The sequence below is a fragment of the Condylura cristata genome, unplaced genomic scaffold (genome assembly GCF_000260355.1).
Source record: "Condylura cristata isolate star-nosed mole 26May11 unplaced genomic scaffold, ConCri1.0 scaffold00014, whole genome shotgun sequence".
NCBI lineage: Eukaryota > Metazoa > Chordata > Mammalia > Eulipotyphla > Talpidae > Condylura > Condylura cristata.
Genome location: NW_004567115.1, coordinates 32643015 through 32670647, shown reverse-complemented (window position 1 = coordinate 32670647; position 27633 = coordinate 32643015). Strand labels below are relative to the sequence as shown.

The 27633-nt window shown below is 41.6% G+C and overlaps 1 protein-coding gene across 1 annotated transcript in view; it reads left to right on the top strand.

The window, feature by feature from the left end:
* The first annotated feature begins 346 nt into the window (after positions 1-346).
* Positions 347-27633, top strand: part of ARHGEF26 (Rho guanine nucleotide exchange factor (GEF) 26) — a 111943-nt gene continuing 84656 nt past the window's right edge. Inside the window, exons 1-5 of the mRNA XM_004682333.2 lie at positions 347-647; positions 774-1897; positions 3404-3443; positions 7529-7674; positions 27372-27428. Coding sequence (XP_004682390.1) covers positions 821-1897; positions 3404-3443; positions 7529-7674; positions 27372-27428 — 1320 coding nt within the window. The 5' untranslated portion in view covers positions 347-647; positions 774-820. The remainder of the gene's footprint in view (positions 648-773; positions 1898-3403; positions 3444-7528; positions 7675-27371; positions 27429-27633) is intronic.

The window sequence follows — 27633 nt, the reverse complement described above, 5'->3', positions numbered from 1 at the left end:
CCGAAACCACTCCGCACCGCGACTCCCACGCTGCTGCCACCGTCGGTAGCCTGGATCATTGTCTGAGACTGGACTTGGGGCTCCAGCCGAGGTGCGCGAGTGGTTCCTGAACCTAGACCAACGCCGCCCAGGCGGGCAGGAGGGCGGCATGTCCCGGATGGCCGCCACCAGGCTGGCGGCGCTAAGACGGGGCAGGGCCGAGGCGGGGTCGGGCTGGGGGCGGAGCAGGACGGGGCGGAGCCTCCGACGCTGGCGGCTGCAGCCTGGCTGAGCTCCGACCGCCGCGCTCAGCTCCGAGATCGGGCCACCCACCGGGCAGTGGGCGCTCGTCTTCCCGAGCTCTGTACAGTCCCGGGGGTAGGTCTCCCTGGGAGAGTAGCTGCTCGAGCGCCCGGGAACCAACGACGGGGCAGGCGACTGCATGGTGGCGGAGAGTAGCGTCCGGCGGCGAGTTTCCCAAGAAAGCTGAACTCTTCCCAAGTTTCTTGTGCATCAGCTCGCACCCAGCGAAGCGGCGGTGGCTCTTTCCGTGCGGGTTGTCTATGCGCGCTGGACAGACACGGTGGGGGTTGGAGTGACTCTGCCGGGGTCAGCACCGATTCTCCCGGGCGCAACGCGGTGGGCGCAGCTTCTCGAGAGAAAGGCGGGTAAGTGCCCTGAAGTTGGACCCGCGGAGCAGCTGGGTGGCGGCCGGGCTAGCAGCGCGCGCGTCTTCCAGGCGCCCCTGCCTGTCCGCAGGCAAAGTTCCATGATTTCTTTCCTCTTTTGGCCAGACTAGCTGGGCGCTATTCCGCGCGGGGCTGACCCCCAAGACTCCGTAATGGACAGCGAAAGCGAAGTGGATTTTGCCAGCAACAGTTTAACCCCGTTGTGGCGGAGGCGGTCGACCCCCCAACCCCCGCTGCTGGGCCGGAGCAAGCCAAGGCCTCAGTCCTACCAGAGCCCCAGCGGGTTGCTGATCACGGATTTCCCTGTGGAGGACCGGAGCGCGCCCCAGAGGCCGCAGACTCCCGCCCAGCTGCCTGCCGCTTCCGACGGCAGCACAGTCCAGGGGAGTCCCCAGCTGCTGTGCCTCCATCGCAGGGAAGTAACCAATGGGAGGATGGTATCCCCAGATTACAGGGCTGTTTCTCCCGGGCTCCGACGACCCAAGTGTCCCCAGGTCTCCAAAGCGGTTCCAGGCGGCCCCTCGAACTCTCCAGCGAATGGCACCGTAAAGTCGCCTGCACATCAACCGATTTGCCTCCCGCGGACTCCACAGGCGTCAGCCCCTACCAGTCCAGAGGGGGACCCGACGCGTGTGACTGCCAACCCCCAGCCCTCGCCGACGCCAAACGGCCTTACCCCCAATACCTATGCTCCGGTCTCTGTTTTGCAATCCGGCCAGACAGCTAAGGATTCTGAGAAGGCTCTCTTGAGACTGTCTCCTGCACCGCAGAAAAGATCTTCAGAACAAAAACTCCCACTCCAAAGGTTACCCTCCCAGGAGAACCAGCTCCCAGACACTCCCTCCGTGGTCCTGAGCACAAATAGCCTTGCCGCCCTCAAAGTGGGCAAACAGCAAATCATTCCCAAGAGCCTGGCTTCGGAAATTAAATTAAGTAAAAACAGTCAGAATTCGGAGCCCCATAAGAGACTGCAAAAGGCACGCAGCATGGTGGAGGGCCTCGGGGTGCCCCTGGGCTCTCCAGAGGACGAAGGTGAAGTCGACAATGAGGTGGACAGTCCGGGCTCTCTACGGAGAGGCTTGCGCTCCACGTCCTATCGTAGGGCTGTGGTCAGTGGCTTTGATTTTGACAGCCCTACCACCTCCAAGAAGAAGAACAGAATGTCGCAGCCTATTCTGAAAGTAGTAATGGAAGACCGGGAGAAGTTTTCCAGCCTGGGTAGATTAAAGGTAAGAACATAGAAGTGAGGCATGTCACTCATTAAGCCAAGCATTCACTAAACCCCGAGTGGAGGTTTTCCAGGCAGGGAGGAGAACCCAGAGGAAACCAGAAATGATTGTTCTCTTTTAATTCTGTTTGTTCATCAAACGTGTGCACCTTTATTGCTAGGCTGTTCTGGGTTCCTACAACTTTGTTGGGCACAAGTGAAATTCTTTTTATTGTTTTGGTTTTGTAACCTCAGGCAAAATTTGAGGAACAAATGAAAAAAAAAAAAAAAAGAACAGCAAATTAAATGTCAGCTGAGTGAATCCCGAGGGCTTTTTTCCCCCAAGATTTATTTATTTATGCATACAGAACTGGGGTAACAGACCGGAGGTGCAGGGGTGGTGAGAGGCTTCACCATAGACAGAGGGGGGAACAGAACAGGCAGATCAAGGAGGCACACTGCTGAGGGGAGCAATGGGCAGGTCTGGAGAGGTGTGCCAGCCATGTGGTCACCCCCAGGGTGGGGATCGAACTCATGCTGAAGTGCTTTAAAACGCTGGGCACCAGGGAGGGCCCCAGAGGGTTTTTAATGTAGGCATCTAAGAGGTGGAGTGCAGGTTCAGTTATGGTTTGGAGATGATAGTCAGGGTTTGCTGATTTATCCTGGCAGACGCAGAAAAAAAACTGATTGCCTTGAGCTTACTGATTAGCTAATGATTAAAATTAATTATTTTCACTGTTTACGTTAATTATTGAATGTTTTTGAGTGGTGATCACATACCAAATGTGAATTTTAAAATCAACTGCTGGAGACACCAAAGACACAGGAATTGTCATCCTCTGTTGGTGTTTGTTTCAGCATGATCTTTATTTCCATTTTGTGCCCAGTTAGTCTTTGGTGCATTTAACAAATTGGTTGCTCAAAACTTCAGATTAGAGTCAGCTCTGGTATTGTCTCCTAATATAAGCCGTGCCACTGCATTATATTACCAAATATGATGTAAAGCAATAGGGACTAGGAGAGAGTGATATTTTAGAGTGGGAGTGTGCTGCTTTCTCCAGAAACAAGACCAGCAAAAGGATAGAAATTCATTCTGGGGGCACATCTTTTCTTGATTAATCAGGCAATTGGAACCAGTTGATAGAAATGTCACATATGTGTTACACAAATAAGCCTTTTTAATTTTAAGGCCTGTGGTCTAAGCTTTTCATGTGCTTTTCTCCCAACTCTGTAAGAATAGCTAAGTTCAACTCAACAGTAATAGTGACTCATGAGTAGTGAAATGAATGAACTTCTGGTCAATTGAGGGCTCTCAAGCTGTTTTGATGAGGTGTGGGGGGACATTTTACATTCTTTTCACTGTTTTAGTGAATTAAAGTAGTCACATAAGTGAACTCCAGGGGATCATCTGCTGTATGATTTTGGAATCTAGTGAATGTAGCAACAAAAGGACTTTTTCTTAAAATAAGTATATTTTCTATTTGGCTCATTCATACATAGTTTGCTTTTTCCTTTTCTTGTTTCTTAGAAAAAAATGCTGAAAGAACAAGGAACATTTGATGGGGAAGGTAAGCATTTGATTTTTCAGACTTTCATTGCTGTTTCAATGTGGAATGTCAGTTATAAGTTGAAATCTAACTGCAGTAACAAAATACATCAGATGAGAAAAAAGTCCAACTTCCAATTATAGAGTGCAAAGATCTGCACTGGACTAAATTTTCACCTAGCAGTGCCAACAGTGAATAAAATTAATGTTATTCTTTGTGAACTGATAACTTGTCAGCTGGCGTCCTGTGATTTTTCATTCTTTTCTACTCAGGTTCTGTCCCCATGTTCCTCAGAAAATGAAGCAAGAGTAATAGCAAACCTTAGTTTGTTAGTTAAAAATCTAAAAGTTCAGCATTTAGCTCTTAAGTCATATTTTCTTTGACATAATGTTCTTTTCCCCATCTTTCTGTATTTTGGTATTCTCACTTCCTGTTTCTTCATCAAGTTTCTTTTTGGGGGAACTAGATCTCTCCTGGCTGACAGAAATATGTTCCTAATAATTTGTAACCTATATTGCCTTTTTGTTGTTTTCAAAAACAAAAGCAGCTTCAAACAGGTGTTCAAACCCTAATCAGATTAGCAGATTTCTGAATATAAATGTGTCAAGTATCATGACTGAGCAGCCTCAGCTGCTGTCTTGTGGGGCTGGGGTATATTGGAGGTGACAGCAGTTACCTTCTTCTTTATTTTGAAATGCTCAGGTTTTTCAGCCTTTAAAGAGTAATGAAGAGGCCCTTCTTGGTAGCACAACAGATTAAAGTGCGGCACTGTGAAGCTGTCTGAAGCCACTGTATCATGAGTTGAGTCCCCAGCGAGGGGAGTGACCCACATGGCGTGGCAGACCGGCCCCCACCCCCTGCTGCTCCCCTCAGCAGTTTACTTCATTGTTCTGCCTGTTCTGCTCCCTACTTTGTCTCTGATGAATCCTCACACCCCCACAAACATCTGGACTGTACCTCAGTTCTTGTGTGCATAAATAAATCTTAAAAAAAAAAAAGAATGAGGATCGAGAAAGGTATGTCACTCTATAAGTATATCTAATATAAAATCCAGAGTTATCAAATATATAACCTTAGATGATTACCAAACATTTTCCTATATAATTCTTTTTCAATAAAAGGTTTATTTATGCATATAAGAACTGAGGTATAGGTCAGAGGTACAGGGGTGGGGCTGAGAGGATTTACCTGAGACAGAGTGGGGAGCAGAACAGGAGGATCTGCTGAGATACACTGCTGAGGGGAGCAGCAGGCGGGACAGGAAACATGCTGTGCCATGTGGGTTAGCTCCCTGGCCAGGAACTCAGGCTGGCAATAATAGCTTGATAGCACTGAGGCTTTAACCCCTGCACCACCAGGGAGGCTCTTTATATATAATTCTTATGAAATCAGTTTTCCAATTAAACGTGGCTACTTTATGAAAATTCATTCATTACATCAATCTTAGGAACCTGTTTACATGGAGAAAAATATACAGTAATTAAGCTGTTTAGGGTAAGTTCATCTCTTTTGTTTTATACCTGAGGAAAATGGGAACTCTGAGAAGTTTGGTGACTTGTCCATTGTCACAGCCAGTGCTGGGACAGAGATCTGGGTCTTGGTCTAGTTTGTATCCTCTTATGTCACTTTATGGCCCTGAAATGAAAAGAGCATCTAACTAATAGCTGCTTAGAGAGCAAGTTTTCATCCGCTGGAATTTGATAGTGATTCTGGGATCTTTCCTTCAGAAGTCTAAAACGCTGAATTTTTTTAAAGTCAGAGGACAGACCTTCATTACTAATTTTATGTTATTTCCTTTTACAAGGAGCTATTCCTGTATGCACGCTCTTTTCTCAAATGAAATCATCTCTTCACCAAGAAATATTTTTTCACATGTATGTACATGAGGAATGCAGGATTTTTACAATTAGTGACTAAACAAAGTGTAACTTAGGAAGCAGGCAGTGGCGTGGTGAGAACCTGTGTTGTTAGGGCAGGAGACCAGAGTTCCTGGCAACTCTCCTCTCTGTCCTCCTGTAACTATGCAGGCATCTTTCTTTTTTCTTTTCTCCTTTTCCTACTAAACCTGCCTTTTTAAAATGTAACAAAGGAAAGAAAATGGCCTGGGTCCCCATCCCACTGCACTCAGCACACCAGTTTCATCATGTCTACAATGAGTTTAATGATACGATTGCCCACGTGTTGTGCGTGAATGAGAGAGCCTCTCAACAGTGCGTGCATGGACTGTGTCCTTGAGTACTTACCAGGGCAGTGCAGAGGTGGGAGAAGCTGGGCCTTTAGCTTCCATAACTTGATCTACACAGGCAGAACAGTCAGAACAGGCAAGTGCTGCATCAACTCCAGTGCTGTTTTCCATAGAGTGCATACAGAACACATAGTAGTTGGTGAAGGAAAGCCAGATATGTGCTTGCTTTCGTAGGTGGGAAAGGCAAACTCATTGTGGCTCAAATCAAATTCATAATCTTTTCCCGCCAGAACTGAATCTTTTCTGGTGTTCTTTTACTTTCCAATTATGGCACCTGAAGACCTAGGAAACATTCTTCACATGTTCTCTCCTCCCCCACAGCCCCCGTATCTGGTCCTTTCTAAGCTGCACAAGTCTCGACTATGTTTTCATGACCACTCCAAAGACATGCTTATTCACTTCCTAAGTGTTCCATGTTTTACTCCCCTTTTAAATCAAGTCTTTCTTTCGAGTGGATTTCCATTGCATTGGGAATAAAAAACAATCGTTACAGTGTGAAATGAACTTCATCTTCTCAGAATAAAGTCCAGCACTTTGAAATTGGCCTGATTCGGGTTGTCCAGGTTCATCTCCCTAAATTCACCCTTCACCCACTTGACAACCCAACTTCAGCCTGGTTATCTTCCTTTGTTCTTTGAAGATACTATGTTTCCTCTTGATTTAGGTTTTTTTGCATATACTTTTTCTTTTAGCTTTGTGACTTCTCAACTTTCAGATCTTAGATTTTCTTCTAATTCCAAAAGGGAATCATATCCTATCAGTCTCTTGTCAGAGAACCTGTATATAGTATCTTTTTGTGTCTATCTAACTATCTGTCTTATCTATCTGTCTGTCTGTCTATCGATCTATCTTTTGTATAAAGTTATTGTGTCTTCAACCTTATATTCACTTGTCATCTCACTTGAAGTAAAAACCAAAGTCCTTTCAAAGGCATTGAGGCCAGACCCTATATGATCTGCCTTCCCTTCACCCCAATCCCAGTGTCCTGTACTTTCCCTCTCCCTTACCTTATTCCAACTTCTCAGGCTAGAGACTTATGAAGGAGGCTTCTGCCCCAGGGCCTTTGTACTTACTAATGGAATGTTCTTTCACCAGCTATACAGGTACTCTTTGCTTCCTCACCTCTCTGAGATCAGATCTTAAATGTCATTGGTGAGTTCTTCCTCAACATTCTATTTAAAGTCTGCACCTCCCAACCCCCTCTCCTTCCTCTGTTTTTTCCCTCTGACATTTATTAACATCCAACATACTGTAAAAATCACTTGTTTATTTATTGTCACTCTCCTGTATGTGACAGCTCTGTGATTTTTTTTTCTCATTTGCTCATTATTGTATGTCCAGTGCCTATCAGGTGCTAGTACCTAGTGGACATTTTCTAAATATCAGTTCCATGAATAAATAAATGAGTGACTTTAGCTGTTTTTCTCATATGATTAGCTCATGAAGACACAAGAAGTGTCTTTTACTTTCCAGTATGCCCTCAGCATGTTGCAGACCTATAGGAAATACTAAAAGGATAATTGAGTAATAATGAAACTTAAAGGAAAAGTAAGGTGTGAATTCAGCTTAACCTACAAATTAACAGTGATTTAACAGGTAAGACTCTTTCATAGGTGTTGGACAATGACATGGGAATTTTGCTTCTTTGGTATTTCACCTATGAACTCCTGCAGATGAATTTGGGACAGAGATGAATGAATGAGAAAGTCACTTTTTGGTAATTATTCTTCATGATGAAATCCATTTGTCTCTTTGTGTATTAAACTGGGGACCTACTTTCTATAAATATTAATGCTTGTTTAAAACAAGCAGCATAATGATTGGGGCAATTAGTAATGTGTAAGGTTTGTTTTTCTTGCAGAAAACGCTGTCTTGTATCAGAACTACAAAGAAAAGGCCCTTGACATTGACTCTGATGAAGAGTCAGAGCCCAAGGAGCAGAAGTCAGATGAAAAAATAGTGATTCACCATAAGCCACTGAGATCCACATGGAGTCAGCTCTCTGCAGTGAGTTTCCTATCCTCTTTTCTACTTATGGATATTATGTATGGATGTTGTTTTATTTTTTCTTCCTAGTGATCTTATAGCCCTGAACAAATCTCCTCTTTTTAGACTATGAAATGTTTCTTGAATTCTTGAACTTTGGAAGTTAAATAAGTTTTATTAAAAAAAATGTGCACACGACTGGTGAACTCTGGGAGCTTTTCCTACTCAGTACATTTTCTTTCTTTTGTTTTTGTTTTTAAATAAGTGTACATATAGTGGCAACTTTATGTATTCTGAACCTTATCATAGCTATGGCTGTATATACTTGTGTTTGTGTATCTGCACAAAGGGAGTTTATTACAGTTCCTGAAAATTTCATTTGCTGTAGACTTACTGAAATTTTCTTTTTTTTTCCAAAAATTTATTTTGATTTATTTATGCATAAAAGAACTGGGGTGTATAGGTGCCGGGGGTGAGAAGATTCACGAGAGTCAGAGTGGGAGCAGAACAGATGTCTCTACTGAAATACAGTGCTGAGGGGAGCAGCTGGCAAGACAGTCGAGGTCTGCTGCGCCATGGGATTGAACTTCCTGGCCCGGGATTGAACCCAGGCTGCAGTAGCTGGTGATAGCTTGATAGTGCTGAGATTTTAACCCCTGCACCACTAGGGAAGTCTTCATTGATATTTTCTTTAGCTTGATTAATGATGGCATTTGTTCCTCCTTCCTCTGTGCGTCTTTTGTGTGCGACTGTCTGACACTTTTATATTCATTAACTTCTCATCTCTGCATCAAACATGTATTGTTTTTAGCTCTAATTTATTTTTCTCTTGGTTTATGAAATATCATGATGTGATACGAGTTTACTTGATATGAATCTGGCCACAGCACCTGTGGGTATCCAATACATTACCCCATAAAAAGGAATTTCCAGGGCTGACGTAATCGATACAAGAGCAAAAGCAATTCCATCTTCATCCGAGGTGAGGTTGTTCAGTCAGGAATGTCATGTATTTAGGAAATCCACCAACATCAAAAAAGAATTGTGTATGTGGGAGGTCACAGCAAGGCTGTGGGAATGTGTGTTTATTGTGGGGGAACTTCTGGTTCCTCTCTTTTACCCTGCACAGGAATTCAGAATTCTAGAAACCATACCCTTTGTTTCTATCTCACTCCCAGCTCCTGATTTTGTTCTGAGAAGAATTTGCTAATGTCCAGTGCTTCTGAGATAGGGTATTCTGAAGACTATGCCACAGATAAAAGTGGTTTCAGTTACATGAAAAAGTGATGCTGGTAAAGTGTAGGGAAGCCAGAGGTGGGCAGAGGTGAACAGGTCTTATGTACACTCAGAAGCTGCCACTTCGTTCAAACCAGCCGGGGCAGCCCAAGCCTCTGACCTTTAGAAAAGAGGAATATTGACATCCACACTTGCGCGAGTGTTATCCAAATTCAAGTTTTTAAAAATTGTTGCGTGAGCCCAACAAGGTATCTATGGGCCAAACTTCCCCCTCTGTGGTAGTGGTTTGCAAGTTCTGTTATGTAGTTATGGTTGTTTTGTTTTGTTTTTTGTTTTTACTTTATTGAAATTGCTTTTTTAAAAATAATATAGCAGTTTATTTTTATATCATTTTGTGCCTTTTTCCATCTTAGTTGTCATCTGCCTGGGCTTCCCATCACCAAATCACCCATGTGCCATCACCGTGGTCCAGTGCGCTTCCCTCCCCCCCACCATAGTTAAAGTTTTTCCTGTGAGGGTCTCTCACAGAACTGGCACAGTGGTAACTCGACACCCTAATCTGATGCTCTCCTGCAAGGTATACACCAAAGCAGGAATTTGGAAAACTGGAGACAAGGCTAAGAGGCTGTCTGGGCTGTACATGGCTGCCATTCTGTTATTGGTGGGGATCATCTGATAGTGGATCCTCAAGAAGAATTCTGTGGACTTTTTTCTGTGGTTTCTCTCTGGACCAGATGCTTTAGCATGGCCTTCATCCTGCCAGTGTTGTCTGAATGTTGAATAGAAACGTGTTCTTCTGTGTCACTTAACATTCTGACCCGACTAGGCTGGAAGGCTGGAAGTTGGGTGGCCATATTCATGCCTTCTGGAGCGTGGCTCTCAGGTAGATTAGCCAGTGCACATGTAGAGAAGAGAATGCCGCTAATCTTTCCAAACGCGAGTTTTATCTGACAACAGAAAAATGTACCCACGTGCTTTTTGTTCACAAGGTTAATATAAAAAGACTATCTTGTGATAAAGTGGAAGCTATAAAGTGGGTTCTAACTTAGTATAGGCTATCGTGGGGTTGAGTGTTCCCAGGAAGTGTGTGTGTGTTTGTTGTGTTGCTTGGAGATTATATGTAATCAAAGCAGCATGATTGGACTTTGCTACTCTCTGTTAGGCTCCAGCCTACATTTTATTTTCCTGGTGACTTTTATGTTTCTTTTCACTTTCAAATGTTTTACTCCCATTTTTTGGTCACACAATACTTCGAACATTCAGAACATTTTCTTTTTTTTTTAAATTCCTCAAGTTTTATGATTTTTATTTTTTTATGATTTTGTTTATTTATTCATACAGAACTGGGGTACAGGACAGAGGTTCAGGGATGGTGAAAAGCTTCACCAAAGACAGAGTGGGGAGCAGAACAGGCAGATGTACGAAGTACACTGCTGAGGGTCACAGCGGCCGGGTCAGGAGAGGTCTGCCACGCCATGTGGTCACTTCCTGGGCCAGGGAACGAACTCACACTGAAGCGGTTGCGGCTAGCTTGCAGTGCTGCGTCCTAACCCGTTGTGCCACCAGAGATGGCCCTCAGAACGTTTTTTAAATAAGTAGGTGTAATAGATTTCTGGATACTGGCCTCCCAGATGGTACAGATGTTAACATTTTCACATATTTGCTTTAGGGTTTCTAGTTTTTTTGACAGGTCCAGTTACCTACCCGTTGTTTCAGTTTTGTTTTGTTTTTTGTTTTTTTTTTTCCTTCCTGTCTCTGCAGAGGTAACTTCCATCCTGAAATCTTCATTTGTCCTATTCACATGGGTTCATTGTTAACCAAAAAGATGCAAGAAACTTTCTGGCTGTTAGGAAAGTATATGTTTTAATAGCAAAAGCAGCCTTTCTGTTTGTTTTTGAAGTTTAGCAGTTAGTATGTTCCAGTTGCACTTAGGACCCAAAAGACAAGTGGCTTCCTAAATTATTGACAATGTCGGGATGTTTTCCATAAGCCCTGACACCTGTTTCTCTGTCTGGCCTCATGCATGGCTTTACCCCTCCTTTGAAGTGGCTGCAGAAAACCCTCAGGTAGGTCTCTGGAAACTTCTTTTATATGGCTTTGCATCATCTCCATGCTTAGCTTTTATTATACCCGGTAAATAGGATTGCCCCCTTCTGATCTTGCATATATCACTTTTACACAACCTGTTCAAGTGGACCCTTGATCCCAGAAAGAAAGTGGCAAAAGAAATGGCACCTAGTTTGACTTTGTGCTAGGAATGGTATGCGTGAGCACATGTATGTATGAGCTGTTGACTGTTTTAATTTTCATTAATTATTTTTTAAGATTTATGTATTTATGCATACAGAACTGGGGTATAGGCCAGAGGTGCAGGGATGGTGAGCGGATTCACCAGAGACAAAGTGGGGAGCAGAACAGGCAGATCTGAAATGCACTGCTGAGGGGAGCAGTGGGTGAGACAGGAGAGGTCTTGCTGTGCCTTGTGGGTCAACTTCCTGCCTGCGGATTGAACTCGTGCTTAGGTGGCTCTGGCTAGCTTAGCAGTGCTGCGCTTTAACCCACTGCACCACCAGGGAGGGCCCTATTTTAATTTTTAAAATCTCTTATCTTTATTGCAAACACCTGCTTGCCTTCTGGGATGATGATAATTTTCTTATCAATTGACTTGTTGGAAGTCTCTTTAGAAGTCCAGCAATTTGCAGTTATTGTGGTTCTGGAGGCTACATTTAAGCCTCCAGTCTGTTGTCATTTTTCTCTGTGTTTGTTTCTGCTCTGTTACCTCTGTTATGTTGGACAGTCACAGAGTACAGTGTTGGAGACAGATTTAATTCTAGGATGAATCGATTAATGGCTGGTTAGGTGAGTAGAGGCTAAGGACCAAAGTGAATTCCTGGTGAGTGTGTTGAGGGGTGGCTGTTCCAAAGGTTCTTCAGGCAGAGCCAGAATGTTCTCTAGTAACTAGAAGCATGACCTGGGCTCTTTAATTTCATCAGATGATAACAGTCAGCCTCTTCATTCATTTGATTATCAAAGTATCTGTGCTATTCTGAACTGGAAATAAAGGATTTCTTCATTCTAGAGAAGGTAACTGTGCTGCTTCGTAGGCTGTGGGGAGTGCTAATACAGTAGAAATAATTTAAATTATTATGGTTCCCAGGCTTTGCTTGATTGTAATGGAAGGAATTAGACGCTTTGAACTTGAAAAGTCATTTTTGGCCTCTAGAGAACTGTGAACATGGGTGAATCTGGCCCAGCAAATCATTCCAGCAGCGTGAGAACTTAGCCAATAGTTCTTGAGTCTGGGAAAAGCTTGTGGGTTCGAAGAAAAATATTGATTGTATTGTTACTCTGGCTTAGAACACTAAGTATTTGTTTCGACTAATGCCAGGTGTGTGGGCAGCTGAGCTCTGGACTCAAAGTGGTTCATCCTGTGGGTGAACCTGCCGTTCATTCTTTTAGGGGATCCTGGAAATATTTCCAATATTAAGAAAATAGTAAGCAGATCTTGATTGGAGTTTTTCTGATTTTTCATTGTCCTCCCTCCCCCTAGAGTCCATGTGCTGAAAAATGATGGTTGTGAAACCAGTGTTTGTTTTGCTAAGTTCAGTGACAGCCACACAGCCGCGTTTGCCAGCCGTGCCTGACCTGTGTGTTTGCCATGGGGTGTGTTTGTATAACTTTCATCCCCTTGAAATACCAGGTACCTTTGAAAAGGGTGTTCAGACTCCAGAGGCAAAAACAAGCACCAGGACATACTTTTCACTTGAATTCAATGCCTAATATAGTCATCCTTACTGTATGCTTCCTTTGTGCTGACGTGTGGCTTTCAGGATTCACACATCATCTTGATTATTTATTGCAGTGTATCAAACATTTTAAATTATTTAGGAACTGTTTTTTATATTTTCATCAAGCGCTTTCTTCATCTTGTGGCTAACGGCACCACAGAAGCTGTAGAAGTAGAATCTTGGCCTCCCGAGCTCAGCTCTTAAAGCACACATAATTTGGATGATGTTCTGGAAATTTCCGAAAGAAAGAATGATTTCAAAATGGCAATTTTATTATAAATATAATTTTATTCCCTTCAAAATATAACAGATACTTTGGAGCCTTCGTAGTTTGCTGAGACTTATTCTTAGAAGTTACACTGCTTTCTAAATGAAAGATATAATATGTTCTACTAAAAATCAGTACTCAGCAGCAGGAGTGAACCTGACTAATATTCTATTTTTGGAGAAATGCTTAGTGCAATTAGACGTTATAGAAAATTGCATCTTTTTTCCTATTTTTTTTTTACTTCATTTGGTGAATTTTCTTTCTTTCTTTTTAAAAAGATTTATTTATTTATGCATACAGAACCGGGGTACAAGCCAAAGGTGCAGGGATAGTGAGAAGGTTCACTATAGTCAGAGTGGGTAGCAGAACAAGCAGATCTATGAAGTACACTGCTGAGGGGAGCAGTGGGCAGGTCAGGAGAGCTCTGCCATGCGGTGTGGGACACCTCCAGGGTGGGTATCGAACTTGCAGTGAAGCCCTGAGGCCACCTTTGCAGTGCTGAACTTTACCGGCTACACCACCAGAGAGGACCCTGATTGGATGAATTTTCACTTGTTCAGTGAGTGACTTGCTGCTGAAATAATCTCTTCAGTCATAATTTTCCATTTATGTTACAGCATCATTGCAATCTCATAAAAATTTTTTATTTAGATGATGTTTGATGCTGTGTACATCTTTTGTGTTTAAAAACAAGAAAAAAGTTTTCATTTTTCATGCTTGGTATTTTACTTTTAATATTCCTAGTTTAAGTGATGAGCGCTTCAGACATACAACCATCACGCTTTTAAGCTGGACATAGGCCACTTGGAATATTTGTGTCTTTACAAATAGAACTGCACATTCCTGCAGGTCCTGTGCCTGCACCTGGGGCTCTAAATAGAGATTTTGCTCCAGCTGGGAGGACTGGAACTGGGGCTGCTTTGCTGGCACCAGGAACTGGATCTGTATTTTCTTTCCCTTTCAGAACAATTAGTTATGTTGGTCTCTTAACAGTTTTGAAAATTATTTTGAATAATGTATGAGTTATATATATATATATACATATATATGTATGTATGTGCACACACATACGTGTGTGTATATATATATATATATATATATATGTATACATTTACTGCATTTGAATTATAAACAACACAGAGCATAATCCCCATGGTAAAAAAAAAAAAATAAGCATGTCAGATAAGACTAAAGTCTTTTTTTGATATCATGTGATCTTTTTTCTCTTCTGTATAGACAATGCTGATCCCAAATTTGGTAGTGCTTTTCTCAACACATACACATTTAAGGGGAAAAATAAAGATTACATATATTTACATAAATAACATATGGTACAGAGCTTATAACTTGCTTGTTTTTCTGAACATGTGTTTTATAAATCATTTTATATTAAGCCTGATGACTTGCATTTTTTTTTAAACAAAAAGGGTGAATTTATTGCAATACATTGTTAAGAGAAGCAGCAGTCAAGAGAGGAGAGGCCTGCTGCAGGATTCTTTTTAACTCTGTTGTTTATGAAATGGATATGAATTTTGTTATCTTTCCTCCAGGGAGGTTCTGTACACTTTGATAATCGAATAAAAGCTGTCAGCATGGACCTTCTCTTTAGAAAAATGCATGCATGAAATATACATGTCAATATTTGTTTATAATTTTGTTTTCATTTTTTTCAGTTTCAGTTTGAGGGGATTTCTCCCCCACTTTAGCTCCATGACCTGTAATAACTGTACTCTGCATATTGGTACAGTTTCCATATTGCTCCTTTCACCTTTGGGATTTTTTTTTCTCTGAATTATGCCAATGTTCGTTTCTGAAAAGTGCATTAAGCTTGAGAAAAAAGCTGAGTGAATAAAGGTAATGGTGTGGTAGGTATGCCAGTATTTATGTTATTGAGTCTCAGGAGAGGACAATGGGCCCCGAATGTGTGGAGGCGCAGTGAGTTCATCAGGCGCAGGAGGAGGCAGAGATCAGAAGAGACCGGTGCTCTAAGTAAGTAGGCAGTGAACACAGGGCAGTTAAATTCTGACATAACTACCACAGGAAATGCTTGAACTTGAAATCGAGACCTGGTACCAGACACAGAGGGCCTTACTATTTCACTGAACAGAAATGAGATTTCTTTTCGATGTGAGAGGTTAATGAATGATTTCTTCCTTCATCTGGTATTTGTGCAGAACCCTGTGCCAGGTACAAAAGTTAGAAAAAAAAAAAATAGACTTTACTTTGTTTTCATGTCCTTGCAGATACCCTGAATAGTGAGACAATCATCAGATAATCCCGTAATAAATGCAGAATAAGAACTCTGTTGGCACTCATGACGTTCTGGGATCCATGATGGGGACCTTTCTGAGGAAGGTGCTGCCAGTTTAGGGAGGTGGAGACATTAGCGACTTGAGTTGCCTTCTGAAGTTCGTCCAGGCCAGGTTGATGTGGGTGGGGGACTGGCAGAATGCAGGAGTCCCAGGCAGAGAGAATGCCATGTCCACGGACAAGCTGGGCAAGCAGCGGGTAACTGAAGTTTAAGTTCATGGCATCTGGAACGTCTTGATCTCTTTGTGGGATGAAGCCCAGGTTCAGTCCTTGGGCTTCGTTCCTCATGTGGTTTGCTCATCCAGCCTTCTGATTTTAAACAAGTTCTATGTTCTGATGACATCCAACTTTCTGTCTCTAGACTGGACCTTTCCCTGAACTTCAGACTTCTTTTCTGATATCTCTAATCAGTATCTCAAAATGAGGCTGTCCAAAGTTTGCTTCTGGTTCTTTCCTTCTTCTCCACCCAAACCTGTTTCTCTTATGGTAACATTTTCTTTTTCTCAGCAGATAACAGCTTCATATCTCCAGTTGCTGAAGTAAAACACTTGAAGCCATTTCTCACTCTTTTCTTTCTACCATAACCCACTTCCATTTTGATGCAAGTTGTTGCTTTACCTTCAGAGTATAACTATCCCACTGCTGCAATCCTCTCAAAACCAGAAATGTATTCTTAGTCCGTTTGCTGTCTAGCTCAACTGCCTGCCTCTAGTTTGCTTACCTTTAGACCCTTTTCCCATAGTGGTTTGTCTCTTTCTGTCTATATTTACCTTGTTTTTTTTTTTTTTTTTTAAGATTTATTTATTTGTGCATACAGAACTGGGGTACAGGCCAGAGGCTGAGGGGTGGTGAGAAGCTTCACCAGAGACAGAGGGGAGCAGAACAGGCAGATCGACGAAGTACACTGCTGAGGGGAGCAGCGGCCGGGTCAGGAGAGGTCTGCCACGCCATGTGGTCACCTCCGGGGCCGGCGGGAATCGAACTCATGTAGAAGTGGCTTTAGCTTCTCAGTGTTGTGCTTTAACCCGCTGTGCCACCAGGGAGGGCCTACCTTGTTTTTTATATCTCCTTCTATGTCTATCTGCATCAATCTCCCCTACATTCATCTATATTTCTATATATCTGTATATTATCTGCATTTCATTTGGGAGTTTGTTAAAATAAAATAAAATGTGATGTCACTTTGTTCGAAATCCTGAAGTGAATTCTCACCTCCACCCAGAAAAGTGGCCAAGCCCTCCAGGCACTGGAAGTTATGTGATAAGGCCCCAGGGTACCTTTTAAACCTCTTGCATCTCCATCTTGTTAAGCCTTGAATGAGCATTAATGCAGGGTGTATTCTGCCTCAGTGCCTTTGCATTTGCTCCATTTTTAGCGAATGGCTTCCCTCCTACAGCATTTCCTTAACATTTCTTTTCCTTTCCATGACACTTACTCCTCTAACATAATATGGGACTTACTTCTTTGTGAGTGCCTGTCTACCATCACTAGAATAAAAGCTGCATGAGGAAGGGGTTTTGTCCACTTTGCATCCTGCTGTATTCCTAACACATGAAACAGTGTCTGAATTACAATAGGCTTGTGGTTAATATTTGATGAATTTATGAGTGAATGTGCAAACATAAAACAACCTAAAAACAATAAAATGTTACTCAACAGTGAAAAGAGCCAGTAAATTTCCATTATAAGGAACATTTGAAGTATGTTTTTAATTTTATTTTAAAGGAAAAATTCCTGATGTTTGGCTACATTATGATTTAATCAACATCATTGTCATATGGGGAACTTGGTATTTGCATAGTTCAGAATTGTGTTAGGCATAGTAGCTGTTTCTATACTAAGAAATCAAATTAAATTATAACCTGTTCTCCACTTAGTATTTGTTCAGGTTGGGTGGATAGGATGCATTCAAAAATAATGACCTAGCCATCTGTAGAACACTGTATCATTAGGAATGGAGACCAGACCCAGTTTCTTGAGGGAGTTCTGAATAACGTAAGAACAGACTAGAATACTAAGCTTTAGATTTGTGGACTTCATTTGTGCTCTCTACGTTGAACTACCGCCCCTCCCCCTCCGTGGGGTCTCTTCCCTCTGTCCAATGCTGAAACTATATTTCAAGGCTACAGAGTGACTTGTCTCCATTGATGATAGCCAAAGTCTCTATCATTAAAATTATTACTGAATCTTTAAATATGACACAAGTACCTAAAAATTTGTTACTCAATTTTGTTCTTTATCCAGAAAACCACATATGGTCTGTTGATCCTCTAGTCTCCAATGTCTTCAGATTATTATGCTTTTATTGTCTGTATACATATATGTTATTTGAAGAAGTCAAGACTACCAACTCAATGAAACGTGTGCAGAGGAAATATCATTGCCAGCGAAAGGAAAAGTGCAGATTATTTTACTCTTAGTGTAGGAGATAAACTCTGCTCCTTATCCAATTGCAGCATCACCAACATGGAACAGTTACCAATTTAGGTGGCAAGAAATCCTCCTTCTGCTAATGGTGTTGCCAAGGTGGATGCTTCTGCCTGTCATGATTTGGCTTGTTTTGTCTACTTACTTGGGTGCTTTCTCCTGAGAGCTCCTACATAACTTGTATTTCCTCCGTTCTTTAACTTTGACTTGATGTCACCTGGGAGGACCCCACCCCACCTTGGATTAGCCTGTCAGCATCTAAGTGTGCTCAGTTCAGTTTCATGAAGAGAGTCATGTTGTTAGCCACTTTTCCCTACTTCACAGGTTGCTTAAACACACATTGTCATTTGGCCGGATGCCTAATGAGAGAGCTCAATTCCCTCAGCTCTGACCTCCATGAAGCATTATGGTACCACCTGCGGCTGCCTCAGGCTACTGTTCTCACAAAAGGCCTGAGTAGAGCGGCTAGCTTTTTTTTTTTTTTTTGTAGGGAGCTGTGAGAATGTTAAGTTACAGGATGGACTTATCTAGTGTAAATTTACACATGCTGGAGTTGACATTTAACCATGGTCTCTATCAGTGGATTAACATACTGAGTAACACCTTTCACCTTGTAATCTTCTGTGTGTGTGCATGTGTGCGTACCCATACCTGCACTTGCATGTGAAACAAACGCTGGATACAGCAGTTTACTGGCCGCTAACTGTCCTATTTCCTGTTCTGCCCTTTGTTTTCTTACATTTAAATTGATGATGATCAGAAATTTATGCAGTTTATTCTTCATTCACTAGGAGGTTCTAAGTTGTAGCTTGAAAATGCTGGTGTTAGGCTATAAAATTCATTTGTATTTGTATTCATTATTCATTTGTATTGCATCATAATAGATGAGCAAAAAAAGCAAGCCTCAAATCTGGTATTTCCACTACAGGGATTCAGAAGATGGTTTAGAAAAAAAAAAAAAAAACAGAAATGAAGTGTCTAAATGATGTTTCTGAAAGAATGTGGGACGAAATGCCAAAGTGAATGACACAGATGGTTCAGAAAGCACAACAAAGGTCGGGAGTGTTCTCTGTAGAGAGTGACTAAGGCTAGTTAGGCTTGATCGGCAGAAGAATAAGAAATAAAAGCAATAGAAGTGTGAAATATGACTTGAATGGAGCTTGATGTTTGGTCATGAATGGAAGAAACAGGGACATTCCATACCTATTTCTCAGATCTCCTGTTCATGCAGCTAATGTAAGACATCACTTCACCTATATTTCTGAAATAGGTTTTTCTTTGTTTAGGTTTTTATTGCAAATCTAAGAACTTAGCTGTTATTGTTGCTATAAGTAACTTACTGTTCTGGAGTTGATCCTATCCATCGGTCATTTTGCAAAAATAACAAACAGAAATCAAACAACAACAAAGATGTTGGCATGACCTCTGCAAACAGGTGTTCTGTTCTGCAAGAGGAGCCCTCAGACCTGTTCTGCCCTGATCAGCCCCTTCTTGACTCATAGCTTCGCTATGTGCCAGAGGCGTCATTCCTGATTACGCCAACCCTGGCTCAGGGTCCCGCCTCCTCGCTCTCTCTCGCTCTCACACTTGCACACCTGCCCACCATCACTCATTTGCAACTCTGCCTCGAAATTCCCCATGTGGTTTGAGCTTCACTGAAGTCTTTCTTTCCTCTCACCTCCCTTTCTTTACCTTACCTAGTAGAGATGGCCTTTCTTGCCTATAGCTTTCATGTGTGCAACAGTAAAGAGACAGTTAACATCCTTAATTCCACTTGTCTTCCCTACTTGTCCCATATCTTTTTTGACTGAGGACGTGAAGACATATTTCAATTTTGATTAAAACTGATATGTTATCAACAAAACCCAGACATATTTATTAAGCAAAAATCAAAAAGCATTAAGAGATTTTAAAAAAGACCAAAATTTGTTTAAGACCCTACCCATACCCAGTTACTATTGACATTTTGATATAGAACTTTTCTTTTTCAGTGTGTATAGTTATTATTTTCTTTCAAACAACAATTTAATAAATAAACAAATATCTTTGTTATCATTTTCCCCTTCACAATATTGTAAATACCTTTTTCAAATCTTTAAAGCTCATGTTTTATAACTCATTGTTTTCTTTTCTTGACAATGTTCTGCATGGCTTTCCTTGTCATTAAACTTACTTCTACAATAACATTTTCATTATATGTCATAAACCCTGTGCGTGTTTGGCTCTTTTACCCAGTTCTCCATTGGTATTAGTTCCTATTTTTATTTAAAAAATCAGAATTTAAAATTCTTTAAGTTCTTCAACACCCTAATCTTTGAGTTACAGAAGTAGTGTGCATGCATTCTCCTAATTATAAAATGAAATGTTTCACTTACGACTGAAATCAGCTTTGACACCACAATCATCCCAACCTCTCAGTGCTAACTGATGTAATTAGCCTGGTCTGTTCCTTGGTATTTTATTATGTGTACCACTTTAAATTTTTTTTTTTTAATTAAATGGTTTTAGAGAATTGCCCTGTCCCCCTAAAATTAGTTTGCCTTTCTGTGTCATTAACTTTTCATGCATTTTATTAGTTTCATTTTCTTTTGATTGTTGGTAAAGAAGAACCATAGCTTTCACTTATCTTGGGAGTAGAAAGTGAATGAACTTGGGTCTGAACTTAGTCCCCAGGTCAGTGACTTGTGGCTCTTCCTAGCCACAAGTGGCTAGGAAGAGCCACAAGTCAAAAGGAGGAATTTGTGTAGGGGTAGAAATGTCAGGACTAGTTAACAAGTGAAATTGCTAGTGTCTTAATTACTGACTTAGCTTTCACTGTGGCAGAAGCTGTGAATCAGTGTGAGATTCTGGTTTCTGTGGTATTGGTGGAGGCCCATATTTTAGGACAGTAACTGCAGATCACTAAGTCCGAAGTAATAGAAGGCAATGAGTTGTTGTGGTTAAGAGCTCAATCTTGGTGTTTGAGCAGGCAGGCTTGGGTTTGAATCCCAGCTTCCAGCTTGACCACTTATAAAATAAGGGGATAGTAATACCTTCCTCGCAGGTTTAGATACATGGAAAGAACAGCACCCAGGGCAAGATAAGCGTGTCCTACATGATAGTTTGAGAAATACATGGAGGACCAACAAGAAGTCAAGCAGGAATTAGCTGGATTGGGGGGGAGGAACCTAGCAAGGACTGGCTGAATTCATAAATGTTTATCTCCTGAATCGTACACAGCACAGCAGTTTATTCTTGTACATTTAATCACCTATCTGCGGTTTGTACTCTCAGTCTCCTATCTGTATTGAAGTAATTTGGGCTCATTTTGGGATGCTGGGAGAATGACACAGGCCATAGAGTAGCAAAAGCTTCAAGCCCTGGCATGTGTTATCTGGGCTTACCATCATTTTATAGACCTGTGGTTATCAGGAGTCTAAGAGCGCTTGCTGCTTCTTGACATCTTAGAACTTTGGTGACGATTACGGATAAGTTTAACAACAGAAAGCTAGAGAAGAAATCCATATTTTGAATAAGTGAATTAGGAGGCCCCTGGTATTTAACTTAACAAATTTTCTAATTAAGTGCATTGTCTTCTCTTCTGTTTAAAAAAGAGAGTATACTGTATATACTGTACTGTATATAGTATACAGCTATCAAAAGGGCTGAATTCCTGCCATTTATGACAACATGCATGGAACTGGAAGGGATAATACCAAACAGTAAATCCAAAGGAGGACAAATAGCAGTGGTCTCACATTTATGTGGAGCACTGGAGACATAACATAGTGTCAGTCAAAACCAAGTCAATAATAAACTCTTAACATCAGATTGCAAAAGCAGGGGAGCAGGGAAGTGTAGTGGGAGGGGGAAAAGGGACCCATTGGAACATGATGGATTATTGGGGCCCTGTTGGAGGGCAGGGTATGGAAGCACACATTTGTAGAGGTTTGAACCTGTAAGTGCCAGAGCAGATACAAAGATATACACTTATTTTAATTCAATAAACATACTTTTGATGGATAAAAAGATACTGTTTTCCTATTTAACTATTCCTCCCTACAAGCCTGTCAATGCTCCCCATCTTGAAGTCATTTATCTGATCTCTGGTTACAGGTCTCTGGGAAACTGTTCTGTGGCAACTGGTAGCTTAGATAGATGATCTCCCAGGCCTCTTCCAGCCCCATTCAGGGCTGGAAACAGCTTACCAGGTTGATTACAGAGGACACTGTTTCTGGACCCAGGCATTTTTTTTACTTTCCCAACTTCAAACATACTCCGCAAGAGGAGGCTGTTCCCATGTTAGTTACAGTGAAAGCCCTCTAGCTCATTTGCAATTCTAGGGCTATTTAAGTCAGTAGAAAAGACCTGGGAGTGACTTTGTCCTGTGGTATAATTTTACTTTACTATTCATTCCCTTCCCACTTGAGCTCTTGAGAACAGAAGCCTGTGAATAACAAATCATCAAGAGGCATGAATAACCCGATGATTGTCTGCAAGTGAGTAAACTCTGCAAGTTCAAAGGTTTTAACTCAAAAGGGTATTCAATGAACATTGGTACTTTATGGAGCCCCAGCGAGCTTGGATTATAAATATCTGATCTAATTTTTAACTGGCAACTTTTCTGAGCTTTTTCGGTTGGTCAGTCTTTTGGGGTTCTTTCACTCTGGTTTCCCAGGCTGGTGGGGAAAAAGAGGAGGAATGTGCTTCCCATCTTCTCTAAGAGCAATATTGAGTCACAGAAGGTCCCAGAAACATCCCTATTTGCCCCCCCAGAAATGTTGGCTTGGGTGGTCCAAAGACTGGTGTTATTGAACTTGGCTGTTCTCCACAGACACAGCACTAGCTCCATTCTGTAGCTAGCTCTTTATAAAGGCAATGTTAGGGCTCTATTTGAGGCTTAGTAAACTAGTCTACTAGTTTATTCCACCCAGTGGATATAAAACGAAGGAAATTTGTACAGAGCTTATGACTTTCCATGCATAATACTTCACAGGGTGAGCCTGTGACTGTTGTGTCTTAATGGATTCACTCCCTTAAACCTCTTGCTGCTTTTTGGGGTAACCATTGACATGCTAATCCTTGCAGAGTATCAAGAAGAAGAGTGATACTAATTTTACATGGAATACCTAATACTTTCAACTTTTGAAGTCTATACTTTGGGGAATGTATCTTTTTATAAATTTCAAAAACTATATCTTTTTTTTTTAAAGATTTATTTATTTATACATACAGAACTGGGGTACAGGCCAGAGATACAGGGGCAGTAGAGGATTCATCAGAGACAGGGGTGGTGGCAGAACAGGCCAACTGATGAGGTTCGCTGCTGATGGGATCAGCGGGGTGGGTCAGGAGAGGTCTGCTGAGCCATGTGGGTCACCTCCGGGGTAGGATTCAAACTCATGCTGAAGTGGCTTTAGCTTCTTAGTGTGGCGCTTTAACCCCCTGCACCACCAGGGAGGGCCCTATATCTTGGTTTAACTAGACAGTATTGGATGCACTAGTGAAGTATTTTGTGCTATTCTTTATTAGTTTTAGCCATTAACTTCTCTCATTTGGACATAGGAAATATATTGATTACAAACATCACAGGTGAAGAATTTCAGTACATACTGAAGTAATAAAAATATAATGTATTGTTATGAATTTAAAGCTATTTAACATTAGTGAGCCCTCTATATTCATATTTTTAAAAATATATTTTTAAGTATTTATTTTTATTTATTTCTGCATACAAGAATTGGGGTACAGGCCAGAGGTGTCGGGGGTGAGCAGATTCCCCAGAGACAGAATGGGAAGCAGCACAGGCAGATCAGCTGAAATACACTGCTGAGGGGAGCAGCAGGTGAGACAGGAGAGGTCTGCAGTGCCATCTGGGTCACCTCCCTAGCAGGGACTGAACTCAGGCTGGTGACAGCTTGATAGTGCTGAGGGTTTAACACCTGTGCCACCAGGGAGGCTCTGTATTAATATTTTTAAACATGTGAGAACTGTAGTCTTGGGCAGTTGTTTGATTTGAATATATTTTTATCCAGTTAAAATCTTTTTCTTAGTCTAAAGTCTATTATGGTAAGTTCTGAACAGTTTTGTGAATTGGCTCAATTATACATATGAAGAACTCCAAATTGAATCAATTTTTTAATGTTTCATTAAACTACTTTTGAAATTCAAATTATGTTAAATAACTAATGAGGAATAAAATGTTCATTGAGGTCAGAAGAGATCATTAGAAAAGCATTGGTTTGACCTCTGTTCTCACTTGCCCTTAACCCAAATTCCAAGATGAAATGTGTAGTTTAAGGACTAAAAAGGAACATGTGCAATTTTAATTTCTTCTTAAATAGCAAAATAGGAATCAGGTTTTAGAAAATGGTATATTAGTTTTTTTTGTTCACGCATGGAAACAAGGGAATCGTTTGAATAAATGTGATAAATGTATGATATTTTAGATTCTCAACAAAAAGGTACAAATTGCAAAAAACATACTGAACATACGCTTTACACACATTTTTGCTTTAATTAAAAAAACTGACTGCATACTTACTTGCAAGGTCATTGTCTTTGACCAGAACATTTCCAGAGATATTTAATTAACACTCTGACACATTCCTTTTTCTTCTTTTCTACCTTTTCCTGTCTCCCTCCATTGCTCCTTCCATTCTTGCTTCCCCGGTTTCTTTCTGATTGATGTTATGCTGAATGTTCTCTGCTCTGTCTCTTGGCAGTGTTTGCAGGATGTTCCTTTTATATCCCTCTAGCACCCTCCTCGCCCCAGCTCTGTCTTCACAATCTCCTTAGTTGGTGAAGTTGTCTTGCCTGTTTATGACTTCCCTTCAGGCAATGCTCTTGGTGCAACTTAATGTAGAACTGTCCATGGAACAGGAGCACAGGTGGATGGCAGGTTCCTCTTGGCTCTGACAAAGAACCTGTCCAACCTGCCCTGGGCAGGGTCTGGAAGGCCTGAGACTGAAAGAGCAGCCTGGGAGCAGTGGTCTGAGTACACATTTGTCAAAATTCTATGGAGCCTATTTTCAAACTCCCTGAAGGTGCTGCACTTCAGTTTTCTTAACTATAACCTATGAATGCTTCCTGGCATCTTTTTTCTCTGTCGCAGGACCTTTGTATGGACACTGGTGTCCTATGGATGACTGATTGAAGGAATATTTTATCATTGTTTTATCATTGTTTGTCTTGTATTTGTATAAGACGATACTTTTATTTTGTCTTTTTCAAAGCAGCCTCTTTCCCCTTAAAATAGCAATTATTTAGCGGGGGATATTCTTTTCTTTTTGATCCAGCGAGTACTCTTAATCCCCAACTGTAAACCAGTTGTCATCTGTGTAGGCCTCTGAGCCCACATCTCCCACTCTCTCCCCGTTAAAACTTCCGGGTCTGAATTCATGAGTCTCTTGCAGTGGAGCAGCCAAATAGGGTGAAGATTCTTGCCCGAGGAGATGGCAGACCTGGTGCCTGGAGGTGGAGCCACCAGGAATCTGACTCAGGGAGGACAGTTTGTGACACGCTGTGTGGCTCCGTTCCTCTGGTTGGTTCCCTCCCTTATAACGATGCTCAAAAAAGCTTTTCAGCATGAATTCTTGCTATCAGTCTGGTCCAGGGGCAGGTGGACAAGCTAAGAACATTTCACAGTGTGGGTCAGTGAGAAAACACATTTGGAGACTTGGTGCAGGCCTGGCATTAATAGAGGTGCCTTCTCAATGATTGCTTCACCTTAGAAATGGGGTGCCTCCTGGAGAATAGGGCTCACTAATCCGTACGCCATAGTTAGAGCATGAGCACTGGAGATGGATTGGCCTGCTTTGCAAACTGTTGGCTGTGTGATCTCACGTTCTAAGCCCTGGTTGTTTTCCACATCTGTGAAGTGGGGACAGGAGAGTGGCAGGTTTCTGTAGTTTTTATAAGGATTCAATGGGAAAGGTTTTAATGCTTTGCACATTTCCTGGCATATAGTAAATGTTCAGTAAATAAATGATAATTTTGCTATTGATTCTGGATTCTTCTCTACTATATTATATATGCTCTGAGTTTCAAGATAGGAATATAAGGGCACAGTGGGTTAAAATGCAGCACTGTGAAACTATCGCAGCCTCTGCAGCACAAGTTCGACCCCCGGGCAGATAGCTCACCCACATGGCTGGCTCTCCCGCTGCTCCCCTCAATAGTGTATTTCAAAGTCCATCTGCCTGTTCTGCTCCCCACTCTGTTTCTGGTGAATCTGCTCATCCCCCACACCTCTGGCCTGTACCTCAGTTCTATATGCATAAATAAATAAATCTGTAAAAAAAAATTAAAGATATGTGTGCTATTTTTATCATGGACCTTCATCTTCTTTCTCATGAAAAAAAATCCACATAAGTTTTGACTCCTCAAAGACTTAACTACAGTCTGTCTTCAACTCTACAGGAGACTGATTTCAGGCCTCCTGAGGATACCAAGGGCTGTGGTTGCTCAAGATCCTTAGAGTTGACTCTGTGTCTATGGGTTTTCGTGTGTGGAGTGGGTTTTTTGCATAGAAGAACTGAGGTGCAGGCCAGAGATGTGGGACGTTGAAGGATTCCTCAGAGACAGAGTAATGAACAGAACATGTAGATATCCTGAAATACACTACTGAGGGGAGCAGCAGTTGAGAAAGGAGAGATCTGGTGTGTCATACATGGGTTAACTTTCTGGTGAGGGATCTAACTCAGACCTTGGAGGTGGTAGTGCTGAGACTTAACCCTGTGGCCACCAGGGAGACTCTTTACTGCTCTTCTGTAAGTATAGGATATAATTGGTTGATATTTTATACATGCCATACATTTTGCTAATTTAATTTTTTTTTTAAAGGTTTTTTTTATTTGTGCATACAGGACTGGGGTACAGGCCAGAGGCTCAGGGGTGGTGAGAGGCTTCACCAGAGACAGAGTGGGGAGCAGAACAGGCAGATCGACGAAGTACACTGCTGAGGGGAGCAGCGGGCGGGTCAGGAGAGGTCTGCCGCGCCATGTGGTCACCTCCAGGGCAGGCGGGAATCGAACTCATGCGGAAGCGGCTTTAGATTCTCAGTGTTGTGCTTTAACCCGCTGCGCCACCAGGGAGGGCCTTTGCTAATTTAATTTTTGATAGAAAAACAGTAATGTCTTTGGTGTGCCAGACTCAGTGCAAGAGACCTTCTTGTAATTCACAGTTCCACCTTTGTTTTTCCACTTACAAGCTGAATTATGATAAAACTTCAGTAGTCCAATAAAAATGTATGGTGGCTGAAGGAGTAAATTGCAGTGATTTTACTCAAGATACACTACAGTGCTAACACACGAAACTGGAATTCTTGGTTGTTCTTACAAGTATTTTTGCTTCACCAAAGACTATCAGGTTAACATCCTCACTGATCAAATTCAGATATGTTGAAAAGACTCCTGAAGTAGGGGAAGGAGAGCTTTATTTTTTGCTTGGTTAGATTTTTATAAAGAACGTTATTATTCCATGGAATCTTGGTGAAAAATCACTCTGACATTCAAAGTGCCATCCTGAATAGTAAGCTCTTAGAGTAATGCTTCATTTTCCTTATTAATAGATTTACTCATGTTTGATTTAGGAGAGTAGTTTGATAAATATTTAGGAATATCCAAAACTAAGACTGGAACAGATTGTTAACTGTAGGGTAATGTTCTACATATCAGTGAGCTCAACTTTATTTTTGCTTTTTCCCTTAGGTGAAAAAAAATGGATTATCTCAGATAGTTAGCCAAGAAGAAAGAAAGAGACAAGAGGTATGTTTTTTGCTAAGCAGATGGTTAGAACTCTGAAGGGTGTGTGTGATTGCGCTTTCACCTACTTGTATGTACTTGTTCAGTTTTACTCTGATAATGTACTTACTTTCTTCTTTTCATAAGAGCAACATGTAATCATTGTTAACTAAAAATAACCTCCAGCAAAGAAAATATTTTAACTATCCCAATATCATTTTTTTTAAAA